Source organism: Lygodium microphyllum, chromosome 15, assembly GCF_053477565.2.
Source record: "Lygodium microphyllum isolate KBCC chromosome 15, Lygodium_microphyllum_v1.1.10, whole genome shotgun sequence".
Classification (NCBI taxonomy): domain Eukaryota; kingdom Viridiplantae; phylum Streptophyta; class Polypodiopsida; order Schizaeales; family Lygodiaceae; genus Lygodium; species Lygodium microphyllum.
In genome coordinates, this window is record NC_141149.1 from 24,756,781 (window position 1) to 24,784,031 (window position 27,251).

The 27,251-nt window shown below is 44.3% G+C and overlaps 1 protein-coding gene across 3 annotated transcripts in view; it reads right to left on the reverse strand.

Moving 5' to 3' along the window:
* LOC148024359 (putative AAA domain-containing protein C16E9.10c) overlaps positions 1–22,436 on the reverse strand; it is a 34,466-nt gene extending 12,030 nt beyond the window's left edge. The window contains exons 1-2 of one of the 3 annotated variants that reach the window (XR_015693292.1): positions 20,866–22,436; positions 20,001–20,683 (exon numbers count right to left, since the gene is read on the reverse strand). Coding sequence is in view for 2 of the 3 variants with exons in the window: in XM_087693977.1 (XP_087550103.1) it covers positions 20,001–20,683; positions 20,866–22,354 (2,172 nt within the window). In the remaining variant the exon portion in view is untranslated. The remainder of the gene's footprint in view (positions 1–20,000; positions 20,684–20,865) is intronic. The other 2 variants (XM_087693977.1, XM_087693976.1) reach the window with 2 other exon arrangements.
* Between the last annotated feature and the right edge of the window lie 4,815 nt (positions 22,437–27,251).

Genomic DNA, 27,251 nt, shown 5'->3' on the forward strand with positions numbered 1-27,251 from the left:
AGCTTCGCGGCGGTCTACTTCACCGATGGAGCTAGTATCTACGGATCTATGTGGCCCTATGAGGAATGAGTCCCTGCGTGGGAGCTCGTACTTCATGCTGATTCTGGATGACTACAGCAGGATGACATGGGCCTACTTTTTGGCACTAAAGTCAGAAGCTTTCTCGCACTTCAAGGATTGGCTTCTCTTTGAGGAGAACCGATCAGGCCGGAAGTTGAAGACCTTGCGATCCAACAAGGGAGGTGAATTTGTGTCTAATGAATTTGCTCGGTTTTGTGCAGATAGAGGAATTCACCAGGAGTTTGCCAATACCAATACTCCTCAAGAAAATGGTATTCTAGAACGGAAGAACCGCAGTGTGATCGAGATGGCGCGCACCATGATGGAGCACCGACAGACCCCTCAGGTTCTGTGGGCCGAGGCTGTTGCTACTGCAGTCCACATCCTTAATCGATCCCCTACTTCGGCCGTGGCAGGGATGACTCCATTTGAGGCTTATTTTGGGATGAAGCCAAATGTTTCTTACTTTCGAGTCTTTGGGTGTGATGCCTATGTTCACATTCCCAAGGCTCACCGTGACAAATTTGAAGCGGCTTCCCGAAAACAGGTATTTGTTGGCTACAGCTCCCAGTCCCAAGGCTACCGACTGTATGATCCCGTCAAGCGGGATGTATATACTAGCCGTGATGTGCGGTTTATGGAGGTTCCGGCTTCTTCAACGGGTGATGAGCATCCCATTCTTGGAGATCCAGGGGAGAGTTTGGCTCCTTCTACAGTTCCACTGGAGCCTGTGCCTTTTGATTATGATTCTGTTTCTGACATAGAGTCTACTGTTCCACCGGACCCTTCTGAGGAGTTACCACCGGTGGACATTCCAGAGTCTTCTACTGATGGAGAACGACGAGGGGAGGTTCGGCCTCCTCCTCGCTGGGCCCGTGACACACTCCGTGATTCAGGGATCGAGGGGGTTCCTGAGGAGTGGAAACCGCAGGATAGTCCGCGGCGGTCACGGAGGCACCAGGCGCATTCTTCGGAGCTTGTTTGCTCCAATTATTGTTTGATGTCCCGTGTTATGCAGGATCGAGAGCCCACCTCCGTGAAGGAGGCTTTACAATCCGCCCCATGGAAGAAAGCTATGGAAGCTGAGTTGGAGGCTATTCAGAGGAATGGCACTTGGTCACTTGTGCCACGCCCCCCGAAGAAGAAGGTGATTGGAGTCAAGTGGGTCTTCAAGACCAAATATCTCAGTGATGGTACTTTGGATAAGCACAAGGCTCGCCTTGTTGCTAAGGGTTTTGCCCAGCGCCCAGGGATTGACTGTCATGACACCTTTGCCCCCACAGCTCGTATGGCAACCATTAGAGTTGTTCTTGCTTTGGCTGGCCATAGGAGATGGCATGTTTATCAGTTGGATGTGAAGTCGACCTTCCTGAATGGTGATTTGAAGGAGGAGATCTACGTTGAGCAGCCTCCTGGCTTTGGTTCTTCAGATGGAAAAGTCTACAGGTTGAAGAAGGCCCTGTATGGTCTCAAGCAGGCCCCGCGAGCTTGGAACGAGAAGATTGATTTGTTCCTCTAGTCTCAGTTGGGATATCGGCGGTCCAAGGCCGATCCGCAGCTATATGTTCACACTTCCGAGGATGGTTGTGTGCTGTTTGTATTATATGTTGATGATTTGATTCTCACAGGTGATGATGCACAGCAGGTCCAGGAGACAAAGTCAGCTTTACATCGGACGTTCGAGATGACGGATTTGGAGCTACTCCATTTCTTTTTAGGCCATGAGATTTATCAGTCTCCGAGGGGGATCTTTCTCTCCCAACAGAGATATGTACAGAAGCTCTTGGTGTCTTTTGAGATGGAAGATTGTCGGGCCCTCTCTACTCCTATGGATCCGAACTGGAAGGCCACTTCCCATTCAGCTTCTCCTTTGGCGGATGCGTCCCGCTATCAACAGTTGATAGGGTCCTTGATTTGGCTTCTCAACACGAGGGTTGATCTATGTTTTGCTGTTGAGCTCTTGGCAGGGTTCATGAGTGAACCTAAGACGGTGCATTGGCAGGCTGCTCAGAGGATACTTCGGTATCTAAGGGGGACGTCTGATTTGGGGATTCATTACCCCGCAGGGACAGATGGGTCAGATCTTGTACTTGCAGGTTGGAGCGACTCGGATTGGGCCGGTGACGTGGACCACAGGCGGTCTACAACAGGTTACTGCTTTACTTTGGGCGCAGGTGTTATTTCATGGAGTAGCAAGAAGCAGCCCACGGTAGCCCTTTCGTCTACTGAGGCGGAGTATCGGGCCGCGTCTTCCACCACATGCGAGGTTGTGTGGCTTCGGAGATTGTTGGAGGAGCTTGGGTGCCCCCAGACTCGTCCTACATTGCTGCGATGTGACAATGAAAGTTGCATTGCCTTGGCGAGGAATCCTGTTTTTCATGCCCGGACGAAGCACATTGAGATCCAGTACCACTTCATCCGAGAAAAGCTTCTGGATGAGACCATCACTGTGGAGTATTGCAAGACGGAGGACAATCTTGCGGATTTGTTTACGAAGGCGCTTCCTCAAGCTCTCCTTCGGCAACATTCCAGATCCCTCAGGCTTCTGCCCTGTCCAGGCTCTGAGAGGGGGTGTTAGAGATCATAGCCTGTTTGGAGGGCAGGCTGCTGCACAGTCGGACCAGCAGGCTGCTGCACAGTCGGACTGTGCAGTCCGACTGCCTGCAGCCGATTTATTCCAGGCTGCGCCCTATTTCTGGCGCCCCAGTTCATGGCTGTTTTCGACTATTTATAGTCGACGTCTCCAGCAGTCTGGCCACTCTTCTCTGTCGCAGATTACAGACCGGTGCCGTGCAGATTTCTGTCTCTGTTCACAGATTTCAGACAGCAGACAGTGCAGACTGCAGCAGACTTCGAGGTGGACAGCAGATCGCAACGTCGAGGTGGAGACACGCAGTCCAGCGCACTGCGCCCGTGTATATCTTTGTATTCAGCATTCTTTATACAGCAGATCTTCATTGTCCACTGTCTCTTTCTCTCCCTTCTCTCTCTGCGTTCTCTCTCTCTCAGTCCTACGCTTCCGCACCTCTGCACTCTGACACTAAGAAGTAGGGATGTCATTCTAAAAATAGTAAATTATGTACTCTGACTGTGCTTACTAAATTTGGTTGTTTCTATTCTTGACAATATTCAATCCAAAAAGAAAGGCCATAGAGAAGAGACAACTTGTCACACAAGTTTCCAAGTGTCCCACCACTTGTCACATCTCATGACATGTGGCTGGACACTTGTCTTGTGCTACTCCACTTTCCCCTTTTGTACTAGCTCTTCCCTCTCCTATAAATAAGAGCTCGTTTTTCTTCATTCAACATCATTTTTCTTTGCTGTAAACTTATGTACAGCACCCACAGATAGCCAGAAACTGGCCCCATCCATCCCCATCATCATCCCCCACTTCTCCATTATCAAATTCCTCCATATTCCCTCTTCTATCACTCCTGTTTTATAGGACAGCAAGCCTGTAAATTCATTACAGCACCTCCTTCTCGAGCTCTTTCTCCCATTTTAGTAACAAGAAGCAAGCCCTATCCATGTACTGCTAATCAACGATGGAGAAAGACTAATTTCCCCTCTTTCTTCTCTCATACTGTAAAGAAATCAATTCTTATCATTGCATAATAGATAATGCATGTGTGTTTGTACATCTTTGCATGATCTTGTGAGAGTGAGAATTACTTCTCACTCTCAGGTTGATTGTAACTGAGCTCTTCCCTAAGGGACTTGGGTTGAGCACAAATACATTCCTTCGTGGGGGGTGGTTGCCCATCTTCAACCCTCAATCTTGTCTCCATTACTTTTACATTTTCATGGCTGTAATTTTGTGAGTAATTTTCATTTTCAGCTTTAAGTGTTTATTCTCTTTTATATTAAATCTTGAAAACAAGCGAATATCATAATTGTTAAGCATACTACGTTGTTCGAGGCGTTTACACACCTTCTCCATCTCCTAGCACTACCACACTTGTTGCAACAATCAAAAATGCCTCCACGGATAAGACTCGTTTTAACGGGTCGAATTTCACCACTTGGTCAAATTTCATACAACAAGTCCTTGAATCTCACCGACTTATCGATCTCGATTTTGAGCTTTAGGAGTTTTCCATTAAGGAAGGGAATGATCTGAAAGCCAAGTTGACCGAATATCGACGGTTACTCACCAACTTTGCCATTGCTGGCTCCCCAAAGTCAAATGACGATCAAGTCACATTCTTCTTGAACAAGTTGCACGAAAAATACTTCCATTTTATCCAGCACATTATCTCACTTTCTATGTTGCCAACCTTCTACAAGTTTGAGTACCAATTCTTGCGTTACACACGGCTACATGATCAAGTCCACAAGAAGTCCTCCACATACATCCATTCAAAGGAGCAAGGGTTGGTTGCCTTCTCTTCAAGAGGAAAAACCACCAGTGGTAAGAAGTTGCAAGATGGAAAGGTAAGCCAAAACAAGGGTGACACCACTTCCTCCAACAAAACCAAAGAAACACGACCCCTTTGATAACAAATTCCTTAAAAAAATAGGTTTTGCACACTGCCATAGCTCAAGCCATATGGACGATAAGTGTCGTATCGAGGCCCAAGGTCTCTCTCCTAGAAAACCACCGCAGACTACTGCGACTACCTCCACTCCGACTAGACAAACCAATGGAGCTATGCCTCCTACTACTGCACCATCTGCTCTATCTACCCCAACGGCTACCGGATATATTGCACGCAAGCAGCCCCAACAGCCTATATCCTTTACTACTACTGAAGAATTGGCTGATTGGTCTGCTAGTGACTTGCCTATTGCACTTTACGCATCCATTTCTGGGGCATCCATTGCACCTTCTATAACCAATTTTCCTCCTTGGATAGGGTGGTAAAGAACCTAATTAAGCACTATTTACAGCAATTAATAAATTCACAAAACTAAAATGTAGACTTTACCATATAATCTTGGACATTGGACGCCTTGTTAACCCCAAAACTGGTGCCCTTTTTAGTATTTATTTAACTTAATTGAAGAATAAGTTGATGTACAATGGGATTCTCCCAATCCCTTTCCATATTCCAACTCCCCTTGCTGTCCAAAATGACCAACAAGTCTTCAATCTGATTTGCCCCTTGATTTGGGCAATCAATTGGCCTTCACCCGCTTTGCTGGAGATGGAAAATCCCCCAAATTCAATGATTTGCTAGTCCCTCCACTTGAATAGGCTAAAAACAGCTTCAGCCCTGTTGAATCCTAGTCTTGAAGCTTCCAATTTCTAGCATGCTTCCTGAGACTACTGCTAAACCCTAATTTCTACTACACATTAGGGTTTACAGTAAAGAAATATGAAATTTCTCAGCCCTTTGGTGACCTCAATGCTGTAATCTTCGGAGCAAGGCTACAGAAAGGTTGAGAGATGAGAGAGAATGCTGAGATGAGAGAAAATTCAAACTTTCTTCGAGAAGAACGGAAGAAAATCTATCATTTACAGTTGCTTTCCTATCTCAACATCTCAACAGCTTCTAGATGCAAAGAACTGAAGAAAATCAGTCATTTATTGCTATTACCCTATCTCAACAGCCTATAGATGTTGTTACCTGCTCTTAATTGGTCTTCTCCTGCCCCTGGCTACCTCAAAAGGTCTTCCAATGGTTGCAAATCAGACCAACAACATTTCCTCTCTTTCTCTTACACACTGAATACACTAAAAATGTCTCTCTCCAGCCTCTAATGACGTTTTTTAATCTTACATGGGCATTTTTTTTACAAGTGGCAACCTTCCCAAATGGTTCTTCCAGCATTATTCATAATTAAATATTAATTTCAGCCTATAAATACTGATAATTAATCTAATAATTATTTTAGTACCCTAAAAAATAATTTGATTGGCTAGGCAACTTCCATTCCCGAGTGTCTCTGCGCCATCTTTGACCATCAGATTAGCATTAGATACTATTAAACACAACTTCCCTAGTATCACCAACTGATACTTATGGCCAAATGAATAACCTAGGCCAACAACTGGCACCAAATACCACCAAGCATCTCTGCGGCATAACTTATAGTAACTTTTGCCTTTGACACCCCATGATTTCCTTAGGTCCCAAGCTCATAAATTTACTCTAATCCCAATTACACCTCACATGTGCAACATTTACTTAACCATGTGATTAAAAATTAATCCACATGTTAAGTGAGGTTTCAAAAATACATGTCCTCATGACAACCCTTCCCCTTAAAATCCTTGCAATCGTCCTCGATTGCACTGCCAAATGCATCAAAAGCAAAATAGTAGATTCGAATTTCCACAAGGCATCATAGTTAACACAATATTGTGCACTATTGCTCAACCATTCCATATGCCTAGCACATGCTAAAAATTATCAACCAATCATAACATAACATAAGACTCACAAAGAATCTCAAAAACATTGTCAAATTATCATATGATATGTCTATTTCTCATGAGCTCAACTCATCTAGCAAAACCAAACCAAAGCATAGCATAACCAAGTATAAACCATAGCTAAAACATCAATAGCATCATAACATATGCTGTTATCCATGGAACCAGATGTAAACCATTGAAAACTGAGCGTAATCTGATCATAAACTGATCACTTGCTGATCTGAGAACTGATCACAAATTGTTGCAAATGAGACCCCAAACTGATCACAAACTCATTGCAAAAACTGACCAGTGATCAATGCAAAAACTGATGCAAACTGATTCCAAAAGAAACCATAAATGGTTCTCAAGCTAATCAAAAATTGAGCTGAAACTAATCAGAATTTGTCTCAAATTTGAGATAAAATTCATGCTAAATTGATCATAAGCTGATACAAGTATAGTTCCAATGCCCAAGTGAAACTCATACTCATCTGCATACATCTCACACTCACTAGTACACTAAGTAGTAACCTCATGGCAAACATATTGTCAGCACAATACCTTGGATGCACGTTGAATACATCCAAGATCTACTACATACAAGAGATGTCCATAACTGAAGGAGTGGAAGTGCTACCTTCCCCTTGAGCATCGGGCAATACTCCAGACCCTTGCTTTGCTGGACCTGAAGGAGTCTGAACTAAAGTCAGCTCTAACTGAAAGGCATCTAGGTAAAGCTGTAACAATTGAGGATGGTCTGCCAAGTCATCCTCTTCCATCCATTTGGCATCCATTGGTGAATAATTCTGAAATTTCACCAAGTATCTCCTGGTAACTTTACCTTTGACTTTTTTTTTTCTAATGTGCCAAATTTGCTCAATTACCAAACTCTCATTCAGCCTCTCAACCTCAAGCTGAATTTCAGCAGACATATCCTTTGACACATCATCATGAAAATGCCTCAACAAATTGACATGAAAGACATTGTGTATCCGCCCATGTGGTGGTAATTTCAGCCGATATGCCACATCACTGATCTTCTCCAACACCTAGAAGGGCCCATAGTATCTCATATCAACTTCAAATACAATGTTTCTCTTCATTTCATCTGTTTCAGCCTTGCCTTTTCAAAACGCAGTAATACATAATCACCCTCTGCAAACTGCAAAGCACATCTATGGCGATCAGCTGCCCTCTTTTGCTTTTCTTGCGATCTTTGAAGTGCATGGCTGCCCCATCATAGCATGCATGCCCGGCTATCCAAAATCCATTAGATTGGCACTTCCGTGATGGCCTTGAATTTGCATTCCTTGCCCTGTAGGTATCAACTGTTTTATTTCATTAGCATCTTTGGGAGCTTCAAATGAAGGGTTTGGCATTATCTTCCGTCCATCTTGCTGTCCCAAGGTGTAGAAGACATCTTCTTCTTCTTGCCTTTACTATCCTTCTTTGTAGCATTCAAAAATCGAGTAAATTGAGGATCCTTTGCCAATTTAGCAAAGAGATTTGCTACTATCCTCATCCGATTCTTGAACCGGTCATCAAATTCCTCTTCACTTTGCTGGTCATCGGTCTCCTTATACCCTAAAGGCTGTGCATTTTGCCCAATAGCAACATTTTTAGCTTGTTATCCATGGTCTGAGCCTTATCCAAGGTCAGGCATTGCATTTCCTTCATTCCCATGTGAATGTTAATACTGAGAGGCATCATCACTGCTTGAGTTCATCTCACTGTATGAAGACATATTGCCGTAATTTCTCAGCTGAGATTAAAATTCAGCACTAGCACAAAGCTTTGGCATACAATCAAGTGCCTCAAGTCCACCAAATCAAGGGATTGAGTGGTATCCCGGCAATGGAACCATGAAAACAACCTTCCTCCTCGGATAGGGTGGTAAATAACCTAATTAAGCACTATTTACAACAATTAACAAATTCACAAAACTGAAATGCACACTTTACCGTATAATCTTGGACATTGGACACCCTATTGGGCCCAAAACTGGCGCCCCTTTGTTAGCAGTCATGTTTGTCATGCCTTGTCATCTCCTGCCTGTGAGCCTCAGTCTGAGTCAGACGAGGACTTTAGGAGCTCTGACTTGTCTATCACTTGTTTTGACGGAGGAGGTAGCTCATTCTAGAGCACTCAGTTTATTGCATTTTAGTGCTTTTTCTCCTCCAGTCAGGATTTTATGTGCATTTCCCGGGGCAGTTTCTGCATTCTTCAGCCTGCCTCACCTGCCGGACATTGTCCACCCTTTCCGGGATTTTTCTGAGCATTCCTAGCATTTTTACCAGCATTAAATGCTGGTCGGACATATTTATGGCCTCAAATTTCAGGTCGGCCAGTTTTTGGATTTTTTGGCTATTTATAGCCATTTCCCACTTGGCAATCAGTTGTATTATCATCTTCCCTCCTTTGGTAGGTGCACACTCCGACTCCGTCATCTTCCTCCGTCTTCGGTGCTGCCGTCATCATCAGCCTGATCTGGTGCCCTCACTGACGCTTCGGGCTGCGTGCAGGGGCTGATCAGTCCACAGTTTTGTATTCAGCATTTATTACAGTCAGTGCAGATTTTCTTCCTTCATTTTCTGCTGTCTCTCTCTCCTCCTCTGTGTTCGTGTTCTTCTTCCGTTGCGCACTCTCACATGGTATCATCGCTTGATTGAGAGCACAAAGGACCTAACCTTGTGGAGAATTACCTCACCCCTCTTCTGCTGCTGTCACCTCATCTCCAACTGCCCAGGCGGCCCCTCCAGGTGGCCATTCTTCTTGCGTTTGCTGCAGATGACTACTCCTGAGGCTGCCACGTAATCAAACGATCCCTCCTGCTTGCGTTTACCATCAGGCGGCCCCTCCTTCGGCTGGGCAACACATCATCCGGCTGCGTTCTGCAGATCTGATGGTCGTTTCCACTCTTGGTGGCTCATCTCCTGCTAGCGACTCACTCCCAGGCTGCGTTTTGGTGCTGGCGGTTTCTGTTCTGGTGATCTTCATTAGATATCCTTGTGTTTTGCAGCTCCAGGTGTTTGTAGGCTATCACAGCCTGCGTTTTGGTGGTTGGTGACCAGACTGCTGGTCCTACTTCGGCTTCGGCACAGTTTTCTTTGGTGTTTGGTGTTTTGCAAATTGGAAGATGTCTTCTCATCAGTTTACGGGCTTTGATGACTCTGATGACGAGCTTTTGTCTCAACACTCATCTGAACGGAGGCGTGATTTCTATCACGAGGACCGTCGTCCGGAGTCTATTCCTCTTTCCCGTTCCCCTTCTATTCATGTATCTCGGCAAGCCCCTTCCAGTGGGCCGAAGATGCAGCCTTTGGTACCCCCTGTACAGGTACCTGTACTTCCTCAGCTGCCCAAAGAGGACCGGTTGGATGGCTCCAACTTTTCTCTTTCTGAGTCAGATCTTTCCTCTTTCTGAGTTTGCAGGATTCTGTCCTTGTTCATGTTCACAGGTTGAAGACTGCAACAGACGTGTGGAGAAAGCTTGCGTCTCTCTATCAACAGAGGACGTTTGCCCACCGAATATCTCTTGAAAAGAAGTTGCGGATGCTCGCTATTGATGATAGTCCTTCCATGAAGGACCACATCAACAGATTACAGGATATGAGGGATGAGCTTGCATCCCTTGGTCGGACGATATCTTTTGAAGACATGGCTATGATTCTTTTGACTCAGCTGCCATCGCCTCGGTTTGATGTCTTCTACACCAGCCTTCTTACATCGAGGACCCATGAGAAGCTTCTATGGGAGGAGCTATCCCCGCTTGTCTTGGAGCATGACGAACGACTCAGAGAGGTCAAATAGTAGATCCGACTCCACTAGAGCCTTTGTTGCAGGTTCGGGAGGACAGAAGAAGAAGAAGAAGTCAAAGGCTAAGAAGAAGGACAGTTCTTCAGGCTCTGACTCAGATTCAGAGAGACCGAAGTGCCCACACTGTGGGAAAGCGACACATCCCGAGGAGAAATGCTGGAAGAAGTACCCTCACCTTCATCCGGGAGCGAGGGTGGATCTATATCGGAGCCTTCTTCTACCTCTACACCAGCTGTTACCCATGAGTCAGTGTTCCTTCATATCCATGCTTTGGAGGAGGATCCTTCTTCCGTGGCTGCAGTATCTTCTGCGCAGCCTTGGTTAGTGGACAGTGGTGCTTCGAGTCATATGACTCCCAGAGGTGATTTGTTACAGGATCTCCATCCATCAGAGGGTTCAGTCACTGTTGGTGACATTTTATCGGTGCCTATTAGTGGTGTTGGCACATTGCCTTTGTTTACCGACCGACCTTCGAGCTCCTTTTCACAGGCCCTACATGTTCCGGATTTGGGCCTTCCCCTCCTCTCAATTTATGGCCTTACGAGGCTTGGCACACGAGTGATCTTCACCGAGCATGCCGTTGTTATTGAGGATTCTTTTACAGGAGCTGTCTTATCTACAGGTTGGCAGGAGAGCGGGCTTTACAGGCTCCATTCCCCTTCTTTGATGCAGGGTCCTCCGGGGCAGTCTATTGCTACACCTGTTCCCGCTTGTGCACCTTCTATTCCACAGGTTTCTTCCCATCCCCCACCTTCTCCTCCGGTGGTTCCCTCGTATCCCCCATCCCTTTCCGAGGGGGACGATCTCGGTGATGCGGCTGTGGATTCCCTGGCCCCTAGTGTTTTAGAGGGGGATTCCCAGGATCGTGAGGAGTTCATTCAGCAGCAGTCTACATCGACGGACTTCATCGACCTTGGCATTCCTCTTGCCACCCCAGGATCCGTTTCTCCCTTGGCCTTCCGCCACATCCAGGATCTGAGAGGGGGTGTTAGCAGTCATGTTTGTCATGCCTTGTCATCTCCTGCCTGTGAGCCTCAGTCTGAGTCAGACGAGGACTTTAGGAGCTCTGACTTGTCTATCACTTGTTTTGACGGAGGAGGTAGCTCATTCTAGAGCACTCAGTTTATTGCATTTTAGTGCTTTTTCTCCTCCAGTCAGGATTTTATGTGCATTTCCCGGGGCAGTTTCTGCATTCTTCAGCCTGCCTCACCTGCCGGACATTGTCCACCCTTTCCGGGATTTTTCTGAGCATTCCTGGCATTTTTACCAGCATTAAATGCTGGTCGGACATATTTATGGCCTCAAATTTCAGGTCGGCCAGTTTTTGGGTTTTTTGGCTATTTATAGCCATTTCCCACTTGGCAGTCAGTTGTATTATCATCTTCCCTCCTTCTTTGGCAGGTGCACACTCCAACTCCGTCATCTTCCTCCGTCTTCGGTGCTGCCGTCATCATCAGCCTGATTTGGTGCCCTCACTGACGCTTCGGGCTGCGTGCAGGGGCTGATCAGTCCACAGTTTTGTATTCAGCATTCATTACAGTCAGTGCAGATTTTCTTCCTTCATTTTCTGCTGTCTCTCTCTCCTCCTCTGTGTTCGTGTTCTTCTTCCGTTGCGCACTCTCACACCCTTTCGGTATTTAACTTAATTGAAGAAGAAGTTGATGTACAATGGGATTCTCCCAATCCCTTTTAGTATTCCAACTCCCCTTGATATCCAAAATAACCAACAAGTCTTCAATCTAATTAGCCCCTTGATTCGGGCAATCAATTGGCCTTCACCTACTATGATGGAGATGGAAAATGCTCCAAATTCAATGATTTGCTGATCCCCCCACTTGAATAGACTAAAAATAACTTCAGCCCTGTTGAATCGAAGTCTTGGAGCTTCTAATTTCTAGCACGCTTCCCGAGGCTGCTGCTAAATCCTAATTTTGACTGCAAATTAGGGTTTACAACAAAGAAATCTGAAATTTCTCAGACTCTGGTGATCTCAATGTTGTAATCTTCAGAGCAAGGCTCTAGAAAGGCTAGGATATCCAAAAGCTCTTTGCCACCTTTGAGATGATGACAACTTGTCATTCCATCTCTACTCCAATGGATTATGGATCCGAACTAGAAGATTACAATCTATGGAGATTCTCTAATTTTTCATGCTTTCAACTACCGATAGCTAGTTGGATCTTTGATTTGGTCACTTAACACCTAACTTGATCTTTGTTTTCTCAATAGGTCTCCTTGCAATGTTTATGAGTGAGTCCAAGAAAAGTCATTAACAAGTTGCTATGAGAATTCTCTGATTCCTCAAGAGCACAACCAACCGTGGAATTTTCTATCTTGCAAGTTTAGGAAAGACCACTCCAATGTAGCATAGGCCGTGGCTGGACAAATTCTAACTAAGCCAATGGTGTCAATCTTCCGAGATCGACTATAGATTATTGCTTTCTACTTGGTACATGATAGATGACGGAGAGACAGATCCACAAAAACAATGAAAAGCACGAATCCTTCTCCTCCCAACCACGCCTAGATAAGTGCTGGCCCTCCAACCGGATCCCTTTGCCAGCTGTCAACTTCCTGGAGTCCTACTATTCCTGGACTCTCTTACTCTCTAGGCTCCCCTTAACCCCATTCGGGCGCCCAAGAGCCCGGACGGTCATTCTCGTGCATGTTCCCCTAGATTTACCTTAATGTGACATTAAATGTCACTTTTAATGTCACATTCCATATTTATGACCTTAATGTGACATTAAATATCACTTTTAATGTCACATTAATGTCACATTTCCTTCCCCTTAAGAATTGGTTTCGTCCTCGAAAACGATACTTGGAAGGTCTAACTGTAAATCGGGAAACCTTTTCTTTAAAGTACTTACTCGCTCCCATGTTGAGCTTTCTTCTGAACAATCTTTCCACTTAACCAAACATTCTTGATAAATAGTATTTCTCATTCGCCTATTACGAACATTTAATATTTTTTCTGGTTCATGTGGATTAGATTGGTCATAGAATAACTCCTCAATATCATCATTTAAGATTAGATTATCCAAATCACCCAGCTTCTTCCTTAATTTACTTACATGAAAAACTAGATGTATTTTACTACCAGTAGGTAGTTGGAGCTTGTAAGCCAATTCTCCCACCCTTTTAAGTATTATGAAAGGACCACAATACCTTGGTGAAAGCTTTGGACAGTGTCCCTTTTTCATAGTTTTAGCTTGTTCAGGCACCTTAAGATAGACCAATTCTCCTTCTTCAAAGGAGATGTCTCTTCGGTGAGGATCTACATATGCTCTAGCTCTATTTTGAGCTTTTTTAATATTTTCTTGAGCAAATTTTAACATACTATTCATATCCTCCAAAAAATCTTTAGCTGCCTGAACCTTTTCCTTATGCAGACCTACTGCAAAAGGAGCTCTAGGCTGAAACCCATACATTAACATAAATGGACTATATCCAGTGGAAGAGTGCTTGGCACTGTTATATGCAAACTCTACTATCGGTAAATACTCTTCCCAATTAGTTTGCCTTTTACTTACATATGCCCTAAGCATATCTTCAAGAATTTGGTTAACCCTTTCAATTTGCCCATCTGTTTGCGGGTGATCCGCCGTACTCATGCTAAGTTTAGTATCCAATTTCCTAAATACCGCACGCCAAAAATGGCTATCAAATTTTCTATCCCGATCAGAAACTATATTTGCCGGAAGGCCATACAATCGGTATATGTTCTCTACGAACAATCTAGCCAATTCTGGTGTTTTAACATCAGTTGAAGTTGGAATGAACCTAGCCATTTTGGTTAACCTATCCACAATCACCCACACAGAGTCGTGCCCCCTCTGTGTTCTAGGTAAAGCAACAATAAAGTCCATGGAGATACTCTCCCATTTTCCCGAAGGAATTTCTAATGGATGGAGAAGTCCTCCCATTTTTAATTTTTCAGCTTTATTAACCTAGCATTTATTACATTTGACCACATAGTCAAGGACGTCCTTATTCATTCCAGGCCAATAGAACTGCCTTTTAATAAGACTATAAGTCTTATTAACTCCTGGATGTCCCGCACTAGGGGTATCATGACACTCAAAGAGTATCTGGCGCCTTATTTCTATATCTTTCGGGACACATACCCTACCCTTGTAGAGTAAATAACCATTATCAATGGTAAAATTCTTCCACTTGAATCCAGTTTGAGCAACCCCTGATGCTCCATTTCCTTGTTGAACATCCTCAGATATTCCTTCCTCAGTAGAAGCACTTTCAGTTGGATCCCCATTTTTTATTGCTTCCCATATGTTGGAATATGCCGGATCAACCTGGCATTTCTCTTTTAAAGATTCAAGCAAGTTGAAAGTGAACTGAGTAAAACTCAATTCATTAATGATGGGCATTCTGCTGAGTGCATCAGCTACTATATTATACTTTCCTTTTCTATATCTGATCTCATAGTCGAACTCTTGGAGGAGTTCGGCCCATCTGGCTTTACGCCCGTGTAAATCTGGTTGATCATTAAGCCACTTAATGCTTTCATGATTCGATAAAATCAAAAGTTTGGCACCATACGAATAATGCCTCCATTTCTTCATTGCATGTACTATTGCATACAGCTCCCTCTCATAAATAGAATAATTCTGTTTTGCACGATCTAATTTCTTGCTTTCAAAAGCAACTGGTCGACCTTCTTGTAATAAGACCGCGCCGATTGCCTTATCACTGGCATCAGCTTCAACCACAAATGGTTTGTTGGGATCCACTATTAATAATACTGGAGCTGTAGCAATAGCTACCTTAAGTTTTTGAAAACTTTCATTTTGATCTGTTCCCCAATTAAAACTTTTCCCTTTCCCTTTAAGTTGGTCTGTCATTGGAACAGCTATTTTGGCATAATCTCGAATGAATCTACAATAAAATCCAGATAAACCTAGGAAGATCTGCAGCTCTTCCAGGTTTCTTGAAGGTGGCCATTCAATAATTGCCCTTACTTTTTCTGGATCCATGTTGATTCCCTCTTTCGAGATAATATGCCCTAAATATTTGACCTCTTGTGCAAAGAATTCACATTTAGTTTTCTTCGCATAAAGGGAATGTGTTCTTAACAGTTGGAATACTAATTGTAAGTGTTCCAAATGTTCTTCTCTTGATTTACTAAAGATCAAGATATCATCCAAAAAGACTACTACAAAATGTCCTAGATAGGGCCGTAAAACACTATTCATCAACTTCATAAAGGTAGCTAGTGCATTAGTGAGGCCAAAAGGCATCACCAAAAAATCATAATGCCCGTATCTAGTACGAAATGCCGTCTTGGAAACATCTTGTGCCTTAATTCTTATTTGGTGATAACCTGATCTTAAGTCTATCTTTGTGAAGAATTTTGCCCCTTGCAATTGATCAAAAAGATCTTCCATTCTGGGCATAGGAAATTTATTCTTCACCGTTATTTTATTAAGTGCTCTATAGTCAACACAAAGTCGCATAGAACCATCTTTTTTCCTTACCAATAAAATTGGTGAAGCCCAAGGTGAATTACTAGGTTGAATAAACCCTTTATCCAGGTAATCCTTAATTTGTTTTTCAACTTCTTGATGCTGTGTTTCACTTAACCTATACGGTGGTTTTGAAATTGGGTGTGTATCCTTATTTATATCAATTGGGTGATTTATATCACCCCTATCTGGTGGAAGGCCACTTGGTAAATCAGAAGAAAACACATCTTTAAAATCATCTAACAAACTGTTCAATTCATTATTAACATTCAACTCACAAACATAAGAAAATTGTTGCTTTATATTACAGAAAGTAAAAGTATTCTGTACAGGAAGAGACCATAACATATATACCTCACAAATTTCCTTCTTTATCAGCTTCTGAACTTCAGTAGAACACAGCAAAGGATTATCAGATACTTCATGTTCACCTTGAATGACAAAAATCTTACCATTCCTTTCAAATTCCAGTGTATTATGGTGATAGCTACGTTTTAAGGATGGTTCCAATCCCCATAGCCACTCCCTCCCTAGAGCAATATCAGCTCTTTCCATGTTCATTATTTGGAAATCAAGCTTATCTTTATATCCTTGAATCTCGATTTCCAAATTGGATACCATTGTATCCCATATTTTATTGTCTTGGCCTTGCATCATACGAACAACATATTGATGCTCACTGTTTTGTTGGGGAAGTTTCAATTTTTTGACAAGTGCATAATTTATAAAATTATGTGTGGCAGAGTCATCAATCATGACTCTAACCCGTTTTCCAGCTATCAATCCATGTACTCTAAGTAAATCATGTGGCCCAAAAGTAGGCTGCCACATAGAAGTTGACATACAACACTTATGTTGTACATCCATGTGCAAGACCTCTAAAGATTTATACTTTTCATGGCCCTTTAATTCTAAGGTCTGCACTACATGGATTTGTTTTTCTTTTCCCTTGCCCTTGTCATTTCCTTTGTCTTCCCCCTTTTTCTTTTGAGGGCAATTCTAAGCAGCATGGTTAGGGGATAGGCAATTAAAACACAATTTTTCTTTTTTGGCCTTATCAAAGTCATCAGGACTTAACTTTGGCCTCATATATGGTTTCTTTTCAAAAGGTTGTTTTTTACTCTTGAAAAATGGCATTTTTCTTTTAAATTTGCCCACAAATTTTGAGGTTTCCAATTCCTTAGACTTGGGCTCCGTATCAGTGAGACTAGTGAGTGTACCTGGACGCATACTATCTTCATAAATTAATGCAAATTTAATTGCCTCTTCCAGCGTCTTAGGTAAACTCCGTTTTACTTCCTTTTTACAGGCTTTATCCAGTCCCCTAATGAATCCTCTTGTTTTTTGGAATTCATCAATTCCTTCCAGTTTGAGGATTATCTCACGATATTCCTCCAGATATGTCAGTAGGGGTCGTCCCTTTTGTCTGACATAATCCCAATCTTCCCAATTTCTTTCCATTTCATTTTCAGGAAGAAATTCTTTTAAAAAGACGGATTCAAATTGAGCCCAAGTTTCAGGTATTTTATTCGCCTCCTTTAAAGTTCGCCACCACTTATATGCTTTGGGCCCTAAAGTTAAACTAGCCTCCAGTGCTTGGAGATGTCGTGGGGTATTTTTTAATTTATGTAAATCTTCCCATTTTTGGAGGAAATTAAAGATTGTGTCTTTATTCCTATCTTTTTCCTCCCCGTAAAATTGAGGTGGTTTCATATCCTTTAAAACTGGATTATCCCTCAATTTATGGTAAGTCTGGGGTTCCTTAGGATCTTGCATAGTCACATCTAAATCTTTCGATGAAGATGGGACATCCAAGGTTTCTATCTTATTTTTATCTCTTTCCAACAATAAAGTTAATTGAGATTTTATTTCAATAAGTGTTTGGGTTAAAATTTCCATTTGAACCCCCTGGGTTTGCACACGAGCAGTAAGATCATCGAATTGCTCTCGCATGGCAAAAAATTCTTCCCATTGTTCTTCTTGTATGTTTGGTTCATGGGGATCTACCATAGGTTGATCCCCGGAACTAGAACTTTCCATTGCCCTTTCTTTCCCTTTTTCTGCCATTAATACACTGGAATTGGAAAGCAAAAATAAGAAATTTGCATACAAGTAAAGTACTTCCCTGATTTTTAATGACAGATAGTGGCTGTTAATTCGGAAAGAAACTCGAAGAGTAAGAAACAAATTGTATCTTCCCGGATTAGAACAGTGAAGTAATCATGCTGAAAATCCAGTTTCCTGACTTCAGTTGTATATGACATTCTTCTGTCCCTCTCACAGCAGTCGCAGTCATATCCGTCTCAGGAGCAGTCGCATTTACCCGTCCGCAGCAATCGTGACAGAATCACGTTTTTTTTCATGACCCACGTCTAGTACTGGCGACTCCACGCCTGATCTGGTCCCACGTCTGGTCTGGTCCTCGCGACCCTGGTCCTCGTGACCCACACTTTTCTTTTTCTTTTTTCTGCCCGTAACGTAGGATGTCACATTAATGTGACGTGGCGCTCCTCCCCTTTTGTTTTCCTTCACGGCCCGTCCCGTCGCGTTTTCACTGCGCCAGGTACTCACGCGATGTGACGTGGCGCTTCTCCCTCTCGTTTTTCTTCACGGCCCGTCGCCTGGTGCTCACGCGACTTTACAAAAGACTGACGGCCTGACTGGCGACTGACAACCTGACGGATTTCTAACAATTTGACGAACGATTAACCATCTGAGACATTGAACCATAGGCTCTGATACCAATGATAGATGACGGAGAGACAGATCCACAAAAACGATGAAAAGCACGAGTCCTTCTCCTCCCAACCACGCCTAGATAAGTGCTGGCCCTCCAACCGGATCCCTTTGCCAGCCGTCAACTTCCTGGAGTCCTACTATTCCTGGACTCTCTTACTCTCTAGGCTCTCCTTAACCCCGTTCGGGCGCCCAAGAGCCCGGACGGTCATTCTCGTGCATGTTCCCCTAGATTTACCTTAATGTAACATTAAATGTCACTTTTAATGTCACATTCCATATTTATGACCTTAATGTGACATTAAATATCACTTTTAATGTCACAGTACATGTGCTAGCCCTTGGAGTAGCAAAGAAGGAACTGACAATGGCTCTATCTCCAACAAAAGCAGAATACAAAGTGACATCAACAACCACATGTGAGGTTGTGTGGCTTCAAAGATTGTTGGGAGAATTTAACTATCCTCAAAGCCATGCTACTCCTTTTTTATGTGACAACTAGAGTTGCATAGCCATTACATGGAACCCAATGTTTCACATAGGGGCACAGCACATCAAGGTCCAATATCCCAACATTTGGAAGTAGATATTGGATGACAAAGTCATTACAAAGTACTGTAAGGCAAAGGGCAACTTGGTGGATCTCTTCACCAAAGCTCGTCCTCAAAGCCACTTTACATCAGCATTCCACATCCTCGATTCTTATGCCATGTCCAGGTCCTCTAGAAGGGGAGTTATCCGTGACACCTCCTCAACAGGCATAGGGCAGCAGGGCAGACTAATGCCAAGCAGGCAGAAGGGAAAGCAGACAGGCAGGCTGGGCACGGAGTAGGACATGCGGGCAGTGCACTTGCAGTTGGACTGCCATGTAGCAGAGTCAACCAGACTGCAGGCAGTTGACCAGAAAATCTGGCTGACTGACCCAGTACCATTTCACACCTAGTTGCTGCATATTTAGGCACACCCAGCCTTTGTGGTCTTAACTTTATTGTACTTTGATCCATCAGTGACAAAGTGATTCCAGCTGAGTGAATACTCATGCACCAGCCCCCATGTACATATCTGTTACAGATTTTCAGTCTTCAGCATTCTTCATGTCTAAGTTCTTTCTTTCATGTTGTGTTCGTCTCTTGCACGCAGCCATGCATCCATTTCAACAACATTGCACTCTTACAAAGATCCCATCATCTCTTTCAAGATTCTCCTCCAATTAAAGAACCATTTATTTTGACCATTGCACATTCCACCTGAGTATTTGTTAAAATGGGTGCAAACTGAATAGAATGGAAGATAGATAGGCTCTCCCTAAAAACCAAACCTCTTTGGTCCCATGGGGTTCTGCAAAAACATCCCTTTCCCATGCCTGACTAGTCATGAATGTTCACAACCTCAAAAAGATTAAAAGAATTAAGCTTAGGGCAACTAATACATCTTGGGTCGATTGGATGACATTTTCAACTAACACGGTCTAAACCAACACTCTGCAAAACAAGACTAGAAACTTAAAGATCATGCTGGCAGGTAAAAGAAGTTACCTCAAAATCCTGCATTGTGATGCTGAGTGCATGCATCTCGTCTTGAGTCCAAGGTACCCTCCACCAATCATCAGCACTCTTCATGGACTCCTTGGAACCAAGATTTATGCAGCTGTTGTCTCTTTCAAACTGTTGATCTTTGACCTGCTTTTCATCGAGTAATGGAACAGGGCAATCCCTACCAAAGACTATCCTTTTGATTGCTATTGATCCTGCCTCACTTGTCAATGCTGCCAAGTCTGCACCAACAAAACCAGGCGTGCATCTTGCAATATGTTTGAAGTCGAAGGAACCTTCTAGCCTGAGGTTCTTGGCCAAAACTGAAAGTATTTGTACCCTGGCATTCTCATCTGGGACACCTAGCAATATTTCCCGATCAAAACGTCCTGGTCGGCGTAGAGCAGGATCCAAAGCTTCAGGTCTGTTAGTTGCACCAATAACTAAAACATGCGGCTTGTTCTTTGTCACAGCTGCAGAATCACCACTCTCCTGATTTGATGGCTCAAACGATTGGCTAAGCTCATCCATACAGGTCATAAGTTGTGTAACAATTCTTCTTTCCATCTCTCTATTTGCACTCTCCCTTTTGGAGGTGATTGCATCAATTTCATCTATGAAAATAATGCATGGTGCTAGCCTAGCTGCCTCAGCAAATAACCCTCGAACTTTTGCCTCAGATTCACCTGAAGCAATTCAAGGTTCATCACATCAATCAGACAGCTTATTAGACAGGAATGGACCAGCTCAACTAGAAGTCCTAAAATATACACAAAAATCTATACCAAAATCAACTAAACAACCTCTAGAATAAGCCAACTTCACAATCAGCCATTCAAAGAAAGTACGCTCTTTGCAGCCAAAATACCTGACATCCCCGACACCACTTCGGGAGCAGAAATTTTCAGGAATGGCAAACCAATCTCATATGCTATGGCATTAGCAAGCTTTGTTTTACCACAGCCAGGGGGACCGTGCAATAGAACACCCCCAATAGGCTTAAGGCCCAACCAAGAGTACACCCCAGGATTATACAAGGGGAATGTCATCTCCCGAATCAAATCCAGTACATTGTCTATACCACCAAGATCAGAAAACCGTATAGAGTCTGCAGAAGACAAAACAGAATCTTTAACGTGGTAAGTTGGTCCTTTGCTCTTCTTACTATGCACCAAGTTATCTGCTTTTCTTTGATGGACAGCAGTTCCAGTTTCAACTGTTCTGTTTATTTGCCTCTTAACTTCCAGACTCTTATTGCTTTGAACAGCTTTCCTATCACATTTCAAAGATGACTCGTTTGCTTTGGCTCCTGCCATTGTCTCATCTTGAGAAAGAGTTGGATTTTCAACATCAGAGACACCTGCAGCTATCTTTCCGGTAGACGCATTACTTCCAGGCTGTTTGGACTGTTTCTTCCCTGCTTTGCTGGCAGCTCTAGCAGCAGCAGCAGCAATTACTTCAGGAGGAGCAAAAGCTTGGTTCACCAATGCAAAAGGAGCTACAGAAACATCAGCCTCTGCAGAAACCTTGGGGGATCCAACTTTTCCAGCCGACTTTGGAGTACTGTTCTTCAGAGGACCTGGTCTCTGGACAACATCTGCACCCAAGAAAAGGGCTGGGCGACCATGGTATGTGGAACGAAGTGAGGAATTTAGCAGATTGAACATAGGGCTAACTCCAAGCACCTCATCCTCCCCTACACTATCACTGCCATCTTCTACTTTCCCCTTCTTCTGGGCATGCTTTGAAGCCAGAAAACTCCTGGCAGGTTTCCTTTTCTTGCAGTTTTGCTCATCATCATAGCCATACCTGTCTTCTCTTTCACCACTGCCTCCATCCTCCTCTTCTTTAACTTTTCCTTCTACATTTGCTTCATGGATACTCGAGCCAGACACAAAACTCCCTTTCTCGAGCTCATCGCCATCACTGCCAACGTCATTTTCGCCATCATCCCCGCTGCCAGGCGATTCGTCGCTATCCGAGCCTGAGGAACTCAAACTTTCTGTGCCAGATTGTCCCTCCCGACGGCGCCAGAAATGTGCTTTCTCCTGTTGCTGGAGTTGGGATTCTCTGCGCGAGAATTTGGCCTTGCCTTGAGCAGGAGACCTCTTCTGCAGGATGTGGATGGCGCGGAGAACGAGTTTGCGGAAGGGAGCCTGCTGCTTGCGGGCGTATTCGCGGTAATTGCGGCGCAGGTAGTCGACGGAGGAATCGAGGTCAAGGGGGCTGTGGTTGTAGGAGAACTGTTCGAGCCTGGGGAGGAGGAGGGGGTCGAGGATGTAAGAGTCGGAGCGATCGCGGGACCTCCCGCTGGACTTCCTGCCCAACGCTGCCACTGCTCCCACTCCAAGCCTCATGGCCTTCCTTCGCTCCTGTTGCTCGGAGCGCAAAAGAGAGTATGAACGCAGGCAAGAGCTCTTAGTCTTATAGCCGCCATGTCCGCCGACAGCGGCCCTCACGTGATACCATGCACAATTTCGGGAGTTTAGGGTACCTGGACAGTGCCAGCTTTTTGAAGGACGTTATGCACGTTTTTAGGTCAATAGCAAGTATTTTACTTTCATTATTTTAATATGCCGGTCACCATTGAAGTGTATATATTTCACATGGGCGTCATTTTGACGGGTAGAGTTAAAAACTGCAAGTTGAATTAGATTTACAAGTTACTAATTAACTTGGGGTGTCCATTGCCCGGGGCCCGAAGTTTGAACCAATGCCCAGTACCTATTACCCACTGCCCACTACCCAATTCCCAAACTATAGCCTATGGAGCCCAAGGCTCAAGCTAGAGGGACCTCTTTTTGAAATGTTTGCTATTTTCTTGGATTTTGTTTTCTTGGTTTTTGCAACAATACGTTGTAGTCTATAGTATGTACTATCATTCTGAATCCTAATTCTTAGGGTTCCAAACTTCCAAGTTCCAACTTCCCCATTGAGATACACGCCACACGGTACGCCTGTTGAATCCTGATAACCTGCAGATTGAGTATTTGAAGTTTGGAGCAATGAGGAGTCATGACTAAAGTTTCTACCTCATATAAGGTACGTTCAGTCTTGAACTGACTCCTAAGTTCACTTCTACTACATGATGCAAGTGGATGCATTATGCCACTGTCCAGTGTCCACTGTTACCCACATTGCCAAGTTCAAACTAGATTATCTCTTGGCACTTGCACCTCGATTAATGGTGCTTCTAATGTCGAACGTAAAGGGGGGGATCTGGACTCTGGAGACTCGAGAGAACCATAGTCTTTGTTGAAGCCGACGAGGAGGGACAACCCTTGGGCCCTGCTGCTGGTCCAACCGCCTACTCCCTACTACCTACTCCCAAGTTCCAACCCCTATCATGTGGCCTGTGGGTTGCTACTAGCTAATAGCTACAGCGGGATAGTGTATTGCCATTGGCCAATAGAGACCTCAAACAACTCACGAGGATGGGGGACTCGAGAGAAGGGGAAGTGTAGTGCCAATAGATCCATCATCCGAGGATGGGGAAGAAGGGGAGGTAGCAACATAGTGCATTGCTACGGCAGCTTGGCAGGGTTTGTGGAGGGGAGAAGGGGGAGCCTAGAGGCTGAGGTAGGGGGAATCTTCTAGGATCCCACGATAATGAGAGAGCGGGCAAGAGCAGGTTGCAACTTGCCAGGCCATGCTTGAAGAAAGGCCGAGGCCCAGCCGCCCAAGTTCCAACCCCCAAAGGTTGAGGGGACAAGACGACATGGCCCGTGGGGAACTACAGCCTGTCGATTTGGATGGGTTGGTCGCTGTACTATATAGCTTGCGGTAGTAGGCCAAGGAGGCGAAGCTTGCTGCCTAAGGTTGGGGGGCAAGCCGCAACAGGCCGTAGGAGCTTGGAGGCTGGGAGTCCGGGACTCGGGAGTCGGGAGGCACTGCAACTCTATGAGGCAAGAATCAAGATGATTTGACCTATTACTTTGATTGTAATGGTCCAAATTCCAATCGTCCATGGGGGGGGGGGGAGAGAGAGAGAGAGAGAGAGAGAGAGAGAGAGAGAGAGAGAGAGAGAGCATGATGTGCCTAATGCCCAGTGCCCACTCTGGCACTTGCCACTGCCTACAGCTGCATATTTCCCAAGGGCCAAGTGAGCCCCTAGAGACTAGTGAGCCGTGGCCATCCTTAGCCTTCCATGATCCATGGTTTTAATTTTTAATGAGCCTATTACAATTTACATTTATTTATTGAAACGATTGTAAACTGTAATGAATTGATTGATTGAGAGAGAAAGAAAGAAAGAAAGAAACAATTGCCCAAGCCTCACACTAATCTTAAGATAGAGAAAAAATGCCTAAAGGAAGAAATATATTATGTGATCCTTGCCGCTATCATTCAATAAGTGAGAGTTTATTATTTATAATACTAGTTTATTGTTTATTTTTTATTAAGAGACTCAAGGTGATTATTGGTGATTGTTGATTTGCATAAGTAATTCATAGATGTATGTGGGCTCTAAATGATTATAGGTTGTAAACACAAGTGTATCTAAATTTGATGTGGTCTTCATCTTATAGGAGTTTCCATTGGATATTGAGGGTGAGCTTTTGAGGATAGTGACTTTGTGGGGAGGAGGTAATCCATAATCTCAAAGGGCTTTGACTATACGATATTCTTGCTTTTGAGATCAAGGTACGAGATCTAATCTTTATCACTTTAGTTTTTAGCATTATAATAATAGTTCATGCAAATTAATGCTTTATAATGTATGTGTTTTAGTATAGATTCTCAATGGCACCCAAAACAATGAAGAGGCAAAAGACTCTGAAAGCAATGTTTGGTTGGGTAGCTCCCTCTCCGGCTCTTGAGGAAGCTACTACTTGTCCTCTTGATTTTGATCTTAATGATTGTTAACCCTCAAATGAACAAAGGTGGAAAATCCGAAAAAGCTAAAGCAGAAGACAAAGACAAAGGCCAAGGCAAAGAGGAACGGAAGACAAAGGCGCACAAGGAAAAGCGCAAGTCCAAACTTTTGTAAAAGAGTGCAAGCGCATCATGGTTTAATTCAAGGAGCGTTGGGCTCTCACCCGTGCAATTTGTAAATGTAGACGAGCGGTGGAAAGGAAGCTAGGAAGATAGAAGGACAATGGGAAAAAGGGCCTAGGCTACGGCCGGCCATGTAAAAAAGGGGATGACCGCCCAATAGGGATTTAGGGTTTTGTATATAAAGTTGAAAAGTGAATGAGAAGCTCATTCTTGTGTGTGGCCAAAAGTAGCTCTCCTCTTCTTCTTCTTCTTCTTCTTCTTCTTCTTGCTTGCTTGAGCTTGTGCTTGAGAGAGGGAGTGTGAGAGTGTGAGGGAGTGAGTGTGTGAGGGTGAGGGACCGAGGAGGAGAAGCTCTCCATCTTCTCCTCTCTTCTTCTCTTCTCTTCTCTTGTCTTGTCTTGCTCGCGCCAATGGAGCTTGGAGCATGGAGCTTGAGGATGGAGCTTGCTTGAAGCTTGCATTTGGATAATGGAGCTACTAGAGTGCACGCGAGAGGAGGTAACTCAAACGGCATGGAGGTAAGCTCACTACACCCGTAGATATGGATGGCGCATCAGCTATGTGAGAGGTAGCCATTAGTGCTCGGCTTGGAACGCTTGAAACAATAAGCGGTCCGTGGCTCTTGGCGGTTGAGTGAAAGCTCCCACATTTTGGTTCCGTGCTGGGACCAACGGATTCAAGCTTGAGCACTTGCGCGCCTCACATCAAGCATCGAAATAGGATATTCATCCCCGAAACGGAGCTTGAGATAGGTAGGAAGTTGGATGCTTTTAATCTTCAGAACAAGTAAGTATTTTGGGATATTTTGGTTGTTTGATGATTGGAAAGCATGGAGGATCTATTTCAGTTTTTTGCCTTCGATTTTTGTTGCATTTAGCGTAGGTTAGAGTTAGGAAATCGAATCGAAAAAGGGTAGGGTTCACTGTTTCAAAACAGGGCAAAAACAAGGAAAAAATCGTGCAAAATGCGCAAAATACTCGCTAATGAGGCCTAAGATCAACAAGAGAGTGATTGGGGGCGTCAACGCCACAGCTGGGAAGGCATGTAAGAGCCAGGAGGCCAAAAGAGAGCTCATTTGTGCCATTTCAGTGAGAGAGAGAGAGAGAGAGAGAGAGAGAGCTAGAGAGCCCCAGGCCGTGTGATTCGATCGCATCACCGACGCACTCACCGACCCATTCAGGTATATAAATCCCTTCCTCAATCCCCCTAGATAGAATCTGGAGGGTTGTGCTTGGTATGATTGTGTAAATCCCAAGAATCGATCGAAATCGACATTGCGCTGTCTCCGTCGCGCCGCGTTCGGCCCGTCCAAGTGGCTGCTTCTGGGCCGAGCCCTAGAATCGGCCCTCGGCCCCTTGCCATTCGGCCACTCGGCCAAGAACCCTAATCGACACTCGGACCGTCCGAGTCAAATCATCCGAGTAACCCTACTCGGACCGTCCGAGCTAGAACTTTTTGACCACGTGGCACATTCGGCCCTGCGCCATTTGGCATGTCCGAGTCCCAAATTCGAAACTCGGCCACACCCGGGATTCGGCCCTTGACCAACTGTCGTCCGGGCCGTCCGAATTATCTTGTCTGAACCTGTCATTTGGCCTGTCCGAATAAAAATCGTCCAAGTCAGATCTGGAGATTCAACCCTTGACCTTGTGCCATTCGGCCATCTGAGTGACCCACTCAGACCCTGCAATTCGGACCAGTTGGTCGGAGTGCAATTTTCTGCCAAATCTGTCAGAAATTTAACCCGACCCGGCAACTATGCAGTGGCGCAACTTGTCGAAATCCTTCAAGTGCTTAGAACTTGATTCTGGCACACGTAATAGGAAAAAAACCGTAGCGACAGCCGCTTAGCAGCCAGAGGTAGGCAATTGCGAGACACAGAGGCTTAGACGCAAACCGCTGAGTTGTAAAACCTGATTGGCCAAAAACGAATACTGCAACATATTAGAAAGCTGTTGAACCCGCCAAGACGACCAAAAAATTGACCAACAAACCTATCAGGCCAAAAACGACGCGAGAGTGCGTAAGATGCTTAGAAATTGGTTGCTGCACTCACCCTGAATTTTCGCACTTGAAGTACACTTAAGGAAACTGAAAGCCTGATTGAGCACAAGTGCACAGGAAAAGACACACACGCTGAGTGGCCATAAAGTGAGGATTGTATTCAATAAAGGAACTCACTCAGACAAACCACTCAAGGACCCCACCAGTAGGAGAGGATCCCCACAGAGCGGGCCCTACCCCCTCTGCACCTCC